Here is a 14,331-nt window from a genome sequence, read left to right as displayed (position 1 = left end):
TTATTATTCTAATTTGTGACCTGTCCTGTCTAAATGTTTAAATGTTGAGCGATTTGCAGTGTCTAATTTCCCACGGGATAATAAAAGTATTTCTATTCTATTCTATTCTATTCTATATGTTTGAATGCCTTCGGCAGATTTTTTTTATTTTTTTTTAGCCATTTTAATCTAGATTAATCTAGATTAAATCCAGGATTGCAGATAGATTAATCTAGATTAAAAAAATTAATCTATGCCCACCTCTATTCTAGACACATACGAAGGAAGACATATCAAATAGCTCTTTTGAGCCAGCTCACCTGAGGAACGAACCCAGTCTCCACCATCAGGAGATGCACTGCCACCATGAGGGAGTCGGTGGGACTGCCGCTTTGGGCCCCGTGATGCAAGACCTCCAGGGAGAGAGGCACCTTGCCTTCCTCTGCCTCACTGCATAGCATGGGCTCCTCCCAGGGGAGGGGTCCTGGAGTAGGGGCCTCCTGCTCCTCCCCTGTGCCCACTTCCTGTGCAGGCTCCGCCTCCCTCACCGTCACTCGGCTGCTGGTACTAGGCTGAACATCGTTTACATTTAGTCATTTAGCTGAACGCTTTCCTCCAAAGCGACTTACAAGTTCTGTACAACAAGTCAGCAGGAAGGGTACAACTCTGGCAGCTAAGGGTCAGATATGTGTGTGCATATTAGCATAGTAGGTAATAATATAGGCAAGGTAGATTCCTTAGTAGCAGAGTGCATACTACTAAAGACAGTACAAGGTTAGTATTTATTTATTTTTCCATTTCAGATATTGATTGAAGAAGTATGTTTTTAGTCGACGGCGGAAAATTGGGCGGGTTTCGGGCGTCCTGGTGTAACGGGGAAGCCCGTGGGTATGTCCACAGTCACGGAAACAGGTGTGTTGACGAGTGACTGTGGCAGTGCGGGCTGGTAAATTAAACTCACTTCCCCATAACAGGGTTAATAGACGCATAGGTACGGTAGTTAGGTGTGGATCCACTTCTTAGTGCAGCGGTCTGTGTCGTCGCCCGCGGACGCGGGAGCCCCCTGTTCGACTCCCCCTCGGGACATTCTCATTTAACATCAAACACAACGCAGACCCAGTATGATCCGTCACAGTGGTGCCGTGACCCGGATGTCCTGAGGGGCGTGAGTTTAGGGAGGCGAGTGTAACGGGGAAGCCCGTGGGTATGTCCACAGTCACGGAAACAGGTGTGTTGACGAGTGACTGTGGCAGTGCGGGCTGGTAAATTAAACTCACTTCCCCATAACAGGGTTAATAGACGCATAGGTACGGTAGTTAGGAGTGAATTCACTTCTTAGTGCAGCGGCCTGTGTCGTCGCCCGCGGACGCGGGAGCCCCCTGTTCGACTCCCCCTCGGGACATTCTCATTTAACATCAAACACAACGCAGACCCAGTATGATCCGTCACACTGGCTGTGGTGGGAAGTTTGTTCCACCATTGTGGAGCGAGGACCGAGTATAGCCGGCTTCTCTTTGATGACCCTAGCAGAGCTCGGATAGGAGTGGGTCTGAGGCTGAATATCGTGGCAAAGTTCAAGTTCAAGTTCTTTATTTGTCAAATACACAACAATACAAGGGCATTGCAGGTAATGACATTTTTGTGTTTCGAGCTCAGACTCAACAGTGCAAACACAAAGATTTCATTACCTGCAATGTCCCTGTATTGATGTGTATTTGACAAATAAAATAACTTTAACTTGAACTTAGCGAATAAAAAAAAGAATTGTATTCACAGCGGAGGCCTGGGGGAGAGGTCGCAGAGGGAGTATGGTTGCACACGTGCAGTACACATAGTTTTCCACTAGGGTTGGGTGGGTTCACCATTCATGTGAACAGATACCGGTACGCGTCTATGCTTTCCACAACAAATTCGTGTTTCCGCGTTCGAGTTTTGCGCTCTGATTGGCCACGCGCGTTTCTGGTCATGTGACATGTGCGCCAAGGACGGCAAGTTCTGTGCCTATTTCCGGGTCTAACAGCCTGCAAACTACCTAACGCCTAGTTTATCACTGGTTAAGCTTAGGCGAGTCTTTCGCAGTTGGTTATGGTTAGAGTTTGGAATCAGGGCAGGTGTTCTATCGCCATGCTCTAAGACAAACTCTAACCTTAACCAACTTCGAAAGAGCGCCTAAGCTTAACCATCCAAAAACTTGCGGTCCCACGATTGGCACACATGTCACATGACCAGAAACGCGCGTGGCCAATCAGAGACGCGGAAACACGAATTTGTTGTGGAAAGTATTCAGGCTACCGGTACCAGTACCAGTTCCCGGAATTCAGTTACGGTGCTTAACTCTCTCTGTAATAACGGACATTTTTATTTCAGTTGTAAATAATAAGTCCAAACTTCTCAATTTCAACATTGTTATTTATTTAGAATATTTTGTTATTTATTGTTGCAACACACCACACAAAATAAAATCGTATGATCATGTATTATGTCTGTACATTTTCAAATATCAACATTATCTGGCCATCCTTTGTAAATAGTATCAAACTCCTCTGACCTTGTCTAGTCTTTCCAAAGACCCAAGAGAAGGGACAGTAATTATGTATTTGTGGAAAAGGCTCCCTCTTGTCTAGTATTACACTCTTATAAACATCTAAAGATAGATACCGAAATATGGTATCCTTAAAAGTACAGAGTTCGGGGGCGGCTACGTGGCGTAGTGGGCAAGGCACTCGCCACGAAATGCTGGAGACGCTGGGCTCGTCAGTTCGAGCCCAGCGCTCCACATTTGCTTTCAGTTTAGCTGGTCGTCCGTACTAATACACATTGGCCGTATTAGGGGGTGGGAAACTGATGGGTGGGGATCGGGCGTTGTGGACAGCGACTCCTACAGGTCGGTTGGTGCGCCTGCGCAGTAGAATCAGGAAGTGTCGGGGGCAGCGTGAGCCTCCCACGCGTTACTCCTCGCCACTGAGAGATCGAGCTGTGCAGGTGAAAAGATGCGACTGCTGTTACCTCAAGTACCGGAGGGGACTTGTGCTATGTATGACTTAGTCCACATTGCAGCCGGCTTGTGGGAGGCAAGAAACAGCGTCCGTGACAGGGGAGGGTTGAATTGGATGATACGAAATTGGGATGGGAGAAAATATAGAAAATGGGAGAAAAAAGTGGATAAAAAAAAAAAAAAAAAAAGTACAGAGTTCGGTACCCAACCATAGTTTCCACCACATCGAATTAGCTAGACTCGCTTTTGGTACCAGGTACTTCTGTTTTCCACTGCAGATAGTACTCCCTTCAATGGAGCTGGTCGTCATAGCGACGCTGCATGAAACTGCCACACCCTGAACTAATTTGATTGGTCGTCCCAATGGCTTCTTCTGGTCTACACAGCTCTCTGGCATCGGTTTAATACCATAGTGAATGTCATATTGTTGTTGTTGTTGATATAAATGCATTAAAAGAATCTCTTCATTACATCAAAATTGTGCTGTCAGAACAGTCTTGTGTTTGCAGGTTAAGTATTTAATGTTTGTTATTGCCCGTTAGGCCACCAACGTGTGGAATAGCGTAGTGAGAGCGATGTGAATTCTGGTCAGAGCAGCTGCCTTGTTTCGCCGAATAGCGAACATTGGAAATACTTCACCTACACTGCCCTGCAGAAGCTAACCGCAGTAACTACACTTATTTTCAAAATGTAGTTATTATAAGTGAAATTTTACTTCTCAATATCTGTTTCATCTTGTGACAAAGTTTCAGAGTTCAATCTTGCTCCGTTTTAGAGAAAAAGGAGTATAAAGAATTGCAGTAACTACAAAATCACTGGATAGTCAAAGAAGAACTTTAAAGCCATTTTTCTCAGTTTCACTGCAGCGCAGTAGAAGTACAACCTAGAGGTCGACCGATAGTGGATTTTTAAAGGCCAATCTAATAACGATAGTTGGGAGCAGAAAAAGGCCAACAGCCATATTAACAGTTTATGAGACAAAAAGGTTATAGAATCTCTGGAGACAAACTGCTCACCTCGTTGGAAGGCGTGGCAGGCGCCCGCTTAACGTCGCTCCGCGGCTGCGTCCGGGGGGGTTCCCTGCTAGCGGCTCTGCTGGGAGGCGGGCGTGCTGGCGAGGAGGAGGAGGTTGTGACGGACCGAGGAAAGATCACACAGATCAGGTCCCCGGAGACGACGCCACAGGAGGGGAGGGTCTGACCGGCATCTGACAGAGGCTCTGTGCCGTTCAGAGACAGGCTGAACTCTGCGTCCGGGCTGTGAGGCGGCAGCGGGAGGGAGGGGTGAGAGAGTGTAGCAGGAGAGAATACAGATCTTTATGAACGAGACAAAGGCCAGAGTTGATTTGCGAATTAACTGAATAATTGATTGAAAACTTTATTATTAATGGGTACAATACAGTACGGCTCAATACACACAATTGTTTTACGGGGATGCAGACCAGAGAAAGACATTCGTCTCGTTTACATCAGGGTCCCCCGTTTTCATCTTTCCTTGTGACAATATTGTCACCCACTGTAACAGAGAAGCCGTCGGCCTTGCTGAGTTTGTTATTTGATCCGAAGAGAATGGACTCTGTTTTACCCAGGTGTAACGATAGTTTGTTATCAGCGAGCCAGGTGCAGATTCTGCCGAGTTCAGAGCTGAGGGTTTTTTCAACCTGCAACTTGTTCTTGTCAGAGACCAGCAGGGCTGAGTCGTCTGCGGACAGGAACAAGTTGCAGTCACAAGCTGATGACATGTCATTTGCATAAATTAGGAACAGTAACGGTCCTAGTATGCTTCATTGTAGAACACCACAGCTCACTGGGAGGGGGGGGGGGATAGGGTACCATTTACCTCCACCATCTGTTCTCTCCCCTCCAGGTAGGATTGCATCCAGCTCACTGATGAACTATAAAAACCAATTGCTTTTAGCTTGTCAATCAGAATGGAGTGATTGACAGTGTCGAAAGCCTTTTGGAGGTCCAGCATGACCATGCCGCAGTATTTGCCCGCGTCCACGTCTTGTTTGATGTGGTCGTTCAAATAGAGAAGGCATGTGTCAGTGGAGTGGGATGTTCTGAAGCCAGATTGGAATTCGTAGATTACCTTTTTTTCCGCAAGGTACTTTTCGACCTGTTCATATACAATAATTTTCCCATGACTTTCGAGATGGAGGTAAGAATAGAAACAGGGCGGTAGTTGCCTGGGTCTAATTTGCTGCCTTTTTTGTGCAGGGGGGTCACTCTTGCAATTTTGAAGTCTTTGGGGACGTATCCCTGTTTTATGGAGAGGTTTATTATGTGGGTGATGACTGGGGTGATGGTGGCTGCTGAGTCTCTGAGGAATTTGGAGGGGATATTGTCACGGCCAGTGGCCTTGTTAGGTTGGAGGGCGCTCAGTTTTTTTGAGCACCTCATCTGTTACCATTTCGAGTTTGAAGTAGTCTTTGCGGACCCCTAGGTTTTTGTAGAAGGCTAGGATGTGTTCTACCCCAAAATGCCCTGAGTGGGAGGGTAGTTTATTAACCAGTGTTGTGGCTATGTTTGTAAAGAAAATGTTTGACTTCTACTCTACATTGAGCATTGTATATACTGAACACTTTTGTCTACGTACTTGACTTCCATTTTATACTTGCTATACTTATTTTATACGCATCTATTTTTGCCTAGCACAGTCTCTGGAGCGTAACAGAAAGAAGCATTTTGTATAAAAGTATTCTGTACTTCTGTATGACAACTAATAAAGAAACTTGAACTAAGTAATTGGCCACATCCATCTTGTCTGTGATGAGAGTGTTTTCTGTCTTTATGTTGATGTTTTTTTTTTTTTTTTTTTATATTTTTTTTTTTATTATTATTGCAAAACAAAAATTATTAAAAGTCAGTACTCAACACATAATGCATAATGAAACTTTCAGTCAAGGTGGTTAAAATTACATGCAAGTACAGAAACAAGATAAAACAAAAATAGTCTATAATAACATTTTAACCGTATACAGTGTATATCCAGCGAAATTACAATTATATAAATGTTAGTATAGAATATACCCCTAATACCTATTTTCTAAAACCCTACACACATATGCTCCAGCTCGAACCCCCCCCCTCCCGGACCCCCCCTTGGATAGTACCTCCATTATCCCTCACTCCTAACCAGACACTACCATTATAAGCTAGCTTTTATTCTCTCCACCACTTCTACCCACATTGACATTTTGGATTCATTGAGACCCAGAATTCTTGCTGTAGATATTTCTTGATATATCACATCGAGATATGTAAGAAACCAAACTTTCCGGCACATTTTTTCCGGTTGAAACCAGCGTGATGCGATCAGCTTTTTAGCTACTGTGATACCCGATAAAACCAATCTCTTTAGCTGTGGATTCCTGCAAACTCAAAAACATCATTCAATAGTAATACCGAGGGGTGTACAGGTATATTCCAAGATACGAGTTTTGATAATTGTTGGGACACATCTTTCCAGAATGCCTTAACTGGTGGGCAGTCCCAATACATGTGCATAAATGTTCCTTCGTCCCCATTTGTACATTGGGAGCATTTGGAGTCTTGTTTAAGCCCCATTCTGCACAGTCTTATAGGAGTCAAGTATGTCCTGTGAATATAGTTCAGATTGATTTGTTGATGATCCGGGTTCCTTGATGTAAGTCGGACATTTGCCCAGGCTCCTTGCCAATCAAAGTCATTTTCCAGGTCTGGTATATCCCTCCTCCAGACAGTGTCTAGTTGAAGGGTTTCATACGAGGACGTTAGTAATTGATAATAAAAACCTGATACAAAACCTCCCAATGTTTCTCTTTCATAGAAAAATGTGTGGTATCTGTGGTGTTCAATTGGTATGAGTAATGGAACACCGTGAGACCTCAGACATAGTCGTAACTGTATGTAAAAAAGCCATGTGGACTCGGTGAGGTTAAACTTTGTGCATATTTCGCCATAACTACAGAAGCCCTGGTTATTAAAAATATCCCCTAATGAGTGTATGCCTTGCTCTTCCCATATAGGGAATCTTATAGGGCGTTTTCCCATTAAGAGTGCATTGTTATTGAATATGGGAGTGTGATTATGCCATTTTTGAGGGTTAGGATATTTCTTTTGTGTTTCCCGCCATGTTCTGATTGCATGGGTAATTATGGCTGTCTTGTCGCACAGAACTTGTAAGTCGCTTTGGATAAAAGCGTCAGCTAAATGACTAAATGTAAATGTAAATGTAATTATGGGGCCAAATTCCCGCTCACAATGCTTGATTGAAAGTTTAGTGTGTGCTATGTCTTTCAGTCTCTGTGGGGCTACTATGTTTTCTTCCAATTCTCTCCAAGATACCAAAGCCTGGGGATCAAACCATATTTTCAATGGTCTTAATGTGAAAGCCTTAAAATATTGTAAAAAATCTGGAACTGCCATGCCACCGTCTGCTTTATTTCTCTGTGCGGTGGATCTTTTTATGCGAGGTGGTTTGTTATTCCAAATAAATTTGTATGTGGAGGATTGTAATCTTTTCCAGTAGCCCTCTGGAGGAGGTAACGGTAGCATTGAGCTGATGAAATTGATTCTTGGTAATACATCCATCTTAACTATTGATACCCTTGCCTGTACTGAGTTTTTAAGTTTTGCCCACCTGTCCAGGTCGTCTTTGATTTTGTTCTGTATTTTTGTGTAATTGTGCTTCACCGTTTGTCTTATGGTGGGAAATATTTCCACACCCAAGCATCTAAAATGTTTAACCATGGGTATCGCGCCTGGGAGGGTTGTGTCTTTTTTTGCACGGATGTTAAGAGGAAGGAAAGCCGACTTCGGCCAATTTATTTTAAATCCCGATAAATCACCAAAGTTCTCTATCAACTTGAGTAGATGCGGCAATGTGGTGTTGGGGTTTTGCATGAACAATATTACGTCGTCCGCATATAAACTAATTTTATGTTGTGTGCCCTTGATTACGATTGGTTCTATGTGTTGGGATTGTCTTATAAATTGTGCTAAAGGCTCTAATGATAGATCGAATAGTCCGGGACTAAGAGGGCAACCCTGTCTGGCTGAGCGTGATACCGGAAAGATTTCGGAGATGAATGTGCCTGTTGTAATCATGGCCGATGGGTCCTTGTATAGTACTTTAATCATATCAATGAATCCTTTTCCTAACCCCATCCTTTCTAATACTGCCCATAGAAACGACCATTCCAGCCTGTCAAATGCTTTCATAGCATCCAGGGATAGCATCGCCTTAGGTGTGGTGTCCTCTTTGTCTGCATCTAGTACGTGCAGTATTCGCCTTATGTTATCATTGATCAGGCGACCTCTTATGAAGCCAGTTTGGTCCGGATGAACTAAAGACGTCATATGCTTTTGCAATCTGATGGCTAATATCTTAGAGTACAGTTTGACATCGGTTCCGAGGAGGCTTAAAGGTCGGTAACTACCGCACTCAGTGGGGTCTTTGTCTTTTTTGAGAAGGACTGAAATGAGTGCGATATTGTGGTGTTTATGGAAGCTCCCCTCCTTGACTGAGTATAAGATCATATTTAGTAATAAGGGTCCAAATATGTCCCAGCAAGAAAGGTACATTTCTGATGGGATACCGTCTTTTCCCGGAGCCTTACCGTTTTTCATTCCGGATATGGCCTTCTTGAGTTCTTCTAATGTGATCGGTGCTTCTAACTGTTTAGCGTCGTCCTCCGAAAGTTTAGGGAGAGTAATTTGATTAAGATATGTGTCTAATTTGTTTTGATCAAAGGTCGTTTCTGAATTATACAAGTCGGAGTAGAATTCTTTGAATGTATCGTTTATTATTTTGGGGTCTGTTACAAGTACTTGTTGTTTTCTAATGGCAGTTATATCTGCAAATTTTGCATTAATTCTTAATCGCATGGCTAATAGGTGACTAGGTTTAGAACCTTGGAAATACTGCTGTTGTCTTGTGCTGCGTATTTGCATTTCCGATTTTTGTCTGTATATTGCTTTGATCTCTGTCTTTAGAATGTTAACTTGGTTTTCTAGTCTAGTAGAGTTGTTGTATTTTAAAGAATTAAAAAGCGTTGAGTAAAGCGTTTCCATTTCAGACAGTTTTGTGCATTGATTTTTGCGCAATATGGAGGAAAATCTATCCGTGAAATCCTTGATCATACCCTTTACCGACATCCATAATATTCTGGGGTCTTGCTCCGCGTTTGCATTATCCCGTAGGAATACTGTGAGAGCTTCTTTAATTTGTGTAATGAATTCCTTGTTGTTAAGCAGCATAGTATTAAAACGCCATCTTGGGGCCCGGGAAGATAGTGTACCAAATGTTGCTTTCAGGATTAAGTAACAGTGATCTGATAGCGCATTGGGTATCATTTCCACTTCATATATATCAAATATTCTCGGGGATGCAAAGACGTAATCAATTCTGGATAATGTGTTGTGTCTCGCCGAACGACAGGAGTACTTACGGGTCATGGGATTAAGTGAACGCCATAAATCAATTACCCCTGTAGACTTTGACCAATCTTTTAATGCTTTAGATGAATTTTTTTGTTCGCTGGAAAAGGCAAGGTAAGATTTGTCCATCCTTGGATTCCAAATGGCATTAAAATCCGCACCTATTATATATGAGTACTCGGCATGGTTTAACATTTCTCCGGTTAGTGAAGTGAAGAAACCTACTTCGTACAAATTTGGGGCATATACCGCTGCCAACGCAATTTTCCTGTTATTATGTACAATCCTAGCTATAGTTATACGCCCCTCAGCATCCGACCATACCCCTTTCAATTCGATATTTAATTTACGTCTGACGAATATGGCTACACCTCTAGTTCTCGTACCAAAAGAAGAGTGACTAATATTATGGTATATGTTATCCGCTAACGTATTTATGTCTTCCTCTAAAATGTGCGTTTCGCTTAATAGAGCCACGTCCACATGTTCTTTTTTCATCAGTGTGAGCACGCTTTTGCGTTTGTGTTGTTTGTTTATCCCACCGGTGTTCCATACCATTATATTCAAACTAGCCATAATCTATGCATGTTTTTGTGTAGTTTTTGGTAATGCTTCTGGAGTGCGAAGCTACAATAGATGTACATCCAATTAATGAGGTCCCGTTGAGAGCCGAGCTTAAAAACATATATATATACAAATAAAAATCCCCTACTTTCCCCTCGCCCAGAGAGTCGTACAGGCCTGTGTTCCAAAAACACATCCTCCGCGAATGACTCTCTCCCTTAGTCCACCGGATTGCCCAAACTGAGCATTGTAATCCTAATCTTCCTATGCTAATTGCCATAGGATCTAACATTTTCATTCTAATGCAATAGAATGTCGCTTTTGGTCTTGCACCTTCCCTTACTGTAATGAAATATTGTGATAAATGACAAAAAATAAAAATAAAAAAAGAGAATAAACTTTCATCGACATATTCATTTGAACCCTCTACTAACATGTAGGAAAGTCAGGAAAAAGGAAAAGATTGTAGAGAAATATTGACACCTTAATGTGAAGAACAATGGAAAAGAACAATGTAAGTTAAAAGATAGAGATAAAAAATAGAATAATAAGAGAAAAAAAAAGAAAAGAAAGATATAGATAAGGAATGAGAGATAGAATAATAATCAACGTGGAGAAGCCACTAGAACCGAATTAACTGATTAGATAAAATAGAAAAGCAGAGCCTTTTAGAGCTTCAATGTGCCAGTCACTTCATCAGTGGAGTGATTACTTAAATTGTTAGAATAACCTTGTAGTGTTCATACGTTTAGGTGTGGTTGATTTTTAAAGTATTATTAAGGACTGATTGAACTTCATTCAATTGATTATCTGCTATGTATATACACACCGGATGTTTAATGTTAGAGTTGTAGGCCTTCGTTGTCATGGTGCATTATATTCTAGAAGGTTGTAGAATATACTAGTGCCAATAGACTGTTGTTATGTTCCAGAATGATCTAAGAGACCCAGGGCATTCGAGCGATAAACCCAGAATATTCCAGATTGATCTTTTTGCAATGATATGTATTTGTCTCCCCGGAGACCAGAGTCTGAAATTATAATGTATTACGGATCGTATTATACACAGTACGCATTGGTATAGACGGCCTGCATATCGTCTGCTACCTTGATGAACACAATAAAGTCATTCTAATACTGATATACACTGAGAAAGAGGCTTATCTGTTTTCAGACATTGTCGTCCTGCCTTGGGGTATCTGCTCCATGTCGATTCAAATAATCCTCAGCATCTTTAGGTGTGTATAATCCAAACCAGCGGCCGTCACTGCCCACGATCGATAACAGCGCCGGGTATGCTAGCCTTGGCTTGTGACCAGATTTGAACAATTTTTGCATCACCTCCTTGTATGGTAGACGTCTTTATGTTGATGTTTGTAAATCTGGTTTAGTTTTTAGTTTTTTTACTGCAGCCTAGTTGGTTGTTGAGTAATTTCCAAAGTTCCTGGGGTTTGTTGTTTCTCAGTTTTGTCATTGATGAATTTTTTGTGTGCAGATTTGATCATGGTGTTTACATCGTTTCTTAGTCCGTTTCTTTGTTGTTTGAGTTCAACCACGTGGGCTTGGAGTTCACTGTTTGAGCTTTTGGCAAGCTTTGACTGACTTTTATGAAGTTCATAACTTAATTTAAGTTAATCATAACTACTTACCTCATACTATAGTCTACCCATATATCTCTGTATGATAGCATGTACCATAGTGCTGTACATATACATATTTACTGCATATATATACACATATATATATACATATCCGTATGAACATACCTGCATATAATCCTTCTATATAACTACTTGTACACCTGCATATAACCCATACAACTCTGCATGATAGCATGTACAATAACGCTGTATATAAAGTATATATATATATATTTATTCTTACCGTATATATAGATGCAGGTATGTACAGACAGGTGTGGATATATATATGGTATATACAGCATTATTGTATACTATCATACAGTTATTATGAGTTATATGCAGATATATTATATATATATATATATATATATATATATATATATATATTATATAAATATAATATTTCCTATTTTCACATATAGAGCCAACAGTGATGACCTGGTTCTCTTTGGGATGGGCCAATATCACCTTTTCACCTGTGATGACGATTAAGGACAAGTGCCAAACTTTAACTATTAGCCATCCATTACTAATACTGAACAGATTAGATTGAGACCATTGGTTTTTTTTTATTAGATTTTATTTTATTTCCACCCTCCAACTAATGTTCCTAATTGGAGAGATCTAACATCCTTGTTCTGTGAGCGGAGAAAGGTCGCCTTGCTTTGATTCCTGACATGTTACATGTGGATTTAAGGCTGGGATTGTAGTATTGGGGAGTTTTTTTTCCTTATTAAGGCCTGGTATTGCCTCAATGTCTGATATCGGTCACCCTAATTTCTAAATTTGTATTCTGGTTCCCAGGTGTCTTACCTTAGTCCATGGGCAGGCAAGAGGATCTCTCTGATTTGAACCTCCAGCTCCGTCAAAGTGGGCTCCAGTCCCTGCAGGTCCACACGGCAGGTCTGCTTGTTGACTCGAACACGCAGCTTCATGCTCTGCTGGAGGGAAACGGTGGATGATCAGACATGCGGGATTGATTGATTGATTGAAAACTTTATTAACAGATTGCAGAATGGGTACAATACAGTACGGCTCAATACACACAATTGTTAAGGGGATGCAGACCAGAGAAAGACTTTCGTCTTGTTTACATCAGGGTCCCCCATTTTCAATTCATAATGACATACAGATATATCTTGACATTTCTGACATACATGACATACAGGGATACAGTACTGTTACATTTGTGACATACAAGATATGCAAATATACAGTACTGTTATCCTAACAGAAAATCCTAACAGAAAATATATACATAAAAGGGGGCGGAAACTGTACATTAGGAGGGGGTGGGTGGGAGGGGTGGTTTGTACATTTACGGGGGCCATACAGATATATATCATGACATTCATGACAATACATGACATAGGTATATAGTATTAGTAGTACTGTTACATTTGTGACATACAAGATACATACAGTACTGTTAACCAGAGATCCTAACAGATAATACACATACGAGGGGGAGGAAACTGTACATTAGGACAATCAAGACACTCAAACTCAATAATGATCAACAATCAAACTGTTTTGATTGATTGATTGATTGAAAACTTTATTAACAGATTGCAGAATGGGTACAATACAGTTAAGCTCAATACACACAATTGTTAAGGGGATGCAGACCAGAGAAAGACTTTCGTCTTGTTTACATCAGGGTCCCCCATTTTCAATTCATCAGGACATATATGACATACATGACATACAGATAGTCAGTACTGCTACATCTATACATTTATGACTCTGTGCTCTCAGTAACCTTCGTTATTCCAACCTATCAATTATGTTCCGATGTGTCCAATTAAAAAAAACAACAAACAAAACAAAAGTGTAACGTTAGGTGGCAGTTTCAATATTTCCAAGCTAGGCTTGCCTGTATAACGTCTTCCCCATCTTGTGAAAAACATAAACAAACAGATCAAGTCATGTTAACCAACGTACTTCGGTAGTAATTAGCTGCTAGCTTAGGTTTTATGCAAAGCATTATTATGTGCTTTGCATAAAATCTAAGCTAGCAGATCATTACTACCGAAGTACGTTGGTTTACATTATTTTATATTACATTACTTGATATTACAATATATAATAGTATTACAGGTGTTTCGTTTTCATTTCTAGCTAAATGCGAAACCTGGCTGACAACATTATCGTGCAGAAGTCGACGAATCAGGCTGACGCCAGCTAACTTAGCTAAATAATAACTGTAAGCACGCCAACTATGGCTACCTGCACTTTGATTCACACTTACATATTGATGTCTTTGACGCTTTATGTCATTTCATAACACGAAGCTAGACATTTAGTAAACGATATCAAGCGACACTTGCCACAAGAGGTGAACACACAAACTTCAGCAGACGGTTCTGACAGAAAATGACTACAACTACGGCAGGCGAGCAGGATCCAAATATACAACGGAAACCAAAAAAAACACAATTTTTTTTATAGAGGCGAAGTCCCCCCCCCCCCATCCATCACGACGAAAAGAGTTCTACTAATATATCTCACTTCAAAAGGTTGTACAAAGAAAAGATAAATAGACAGTATAGCACAGTTTAGTATACTACTGCAGTTTAGCATAACAGGATAACATAGCATAGAATTGCAGTATAGGCCAGTATGAGTATAATATAGTATAGCAGCGTAACATAGAATAATAATATATTAAAATATTGTATAATACTGTACCAATATGGTGTAGTATAAATAGTATGATTTCGTTATA

At 41.0% G+C, this 14,331-nt stretch overlaps 1 protein-coding gene across 2 annotated transcripts in view; it reads right to left on the bottom strand.

Annotated features, from left to right (window-relative positions):
• The window catches only part of fbxo7 (F-box protein 7), a 40,763-nt gene extending 26,773 nt beyond the window's left edge, over window positions 1-13,990 (bottom strand). The window contains exons 1-4 of one of the 2 annotated variants that reach the window (XM_084330393.1): window positions 13,855-13,990; window positions 12,417-12,544; window positions 3,991-4,231; window positions 300-551 (exon numbers count right to left, since the gene is read on the bottom strand). In XM_084330393.1, the coding sequence (XP_084186519.1) occupies window positions 300-551; window positions 3,991-4,231; window positions 12,417-12,538 (615 nt within the window). In that variant the 5' untranslated portion in view covers window positions 12,539-12,544; window positions 13,855-13,990. The remainder of the gene's footprint in view (window positions 1-299; window positions 552-3,990; window positions 4,232-12,416; window positions 12,545-13,854) is intronic. The other variant, XM_084330392.1, reaches the window with a different exon arrangement.
• Window positions 13,991-14,331: the final 341 nt, after the last annotated feature.

Source organism: Notolepis coatsorum (genome assembly GCF_963971535.1).
Source record: "Notolepis coatsorum genome assembly, chromosome: 15".
NCBI lineage: Eukaryota > Metazoa > Chordata > Actinopteri > Aulopiformes > Paralepididae > Notolepis > Notolepis coatsorum.
This window is presented reverse-complemented; position numbering and strand designations above follow the sequence as displayed.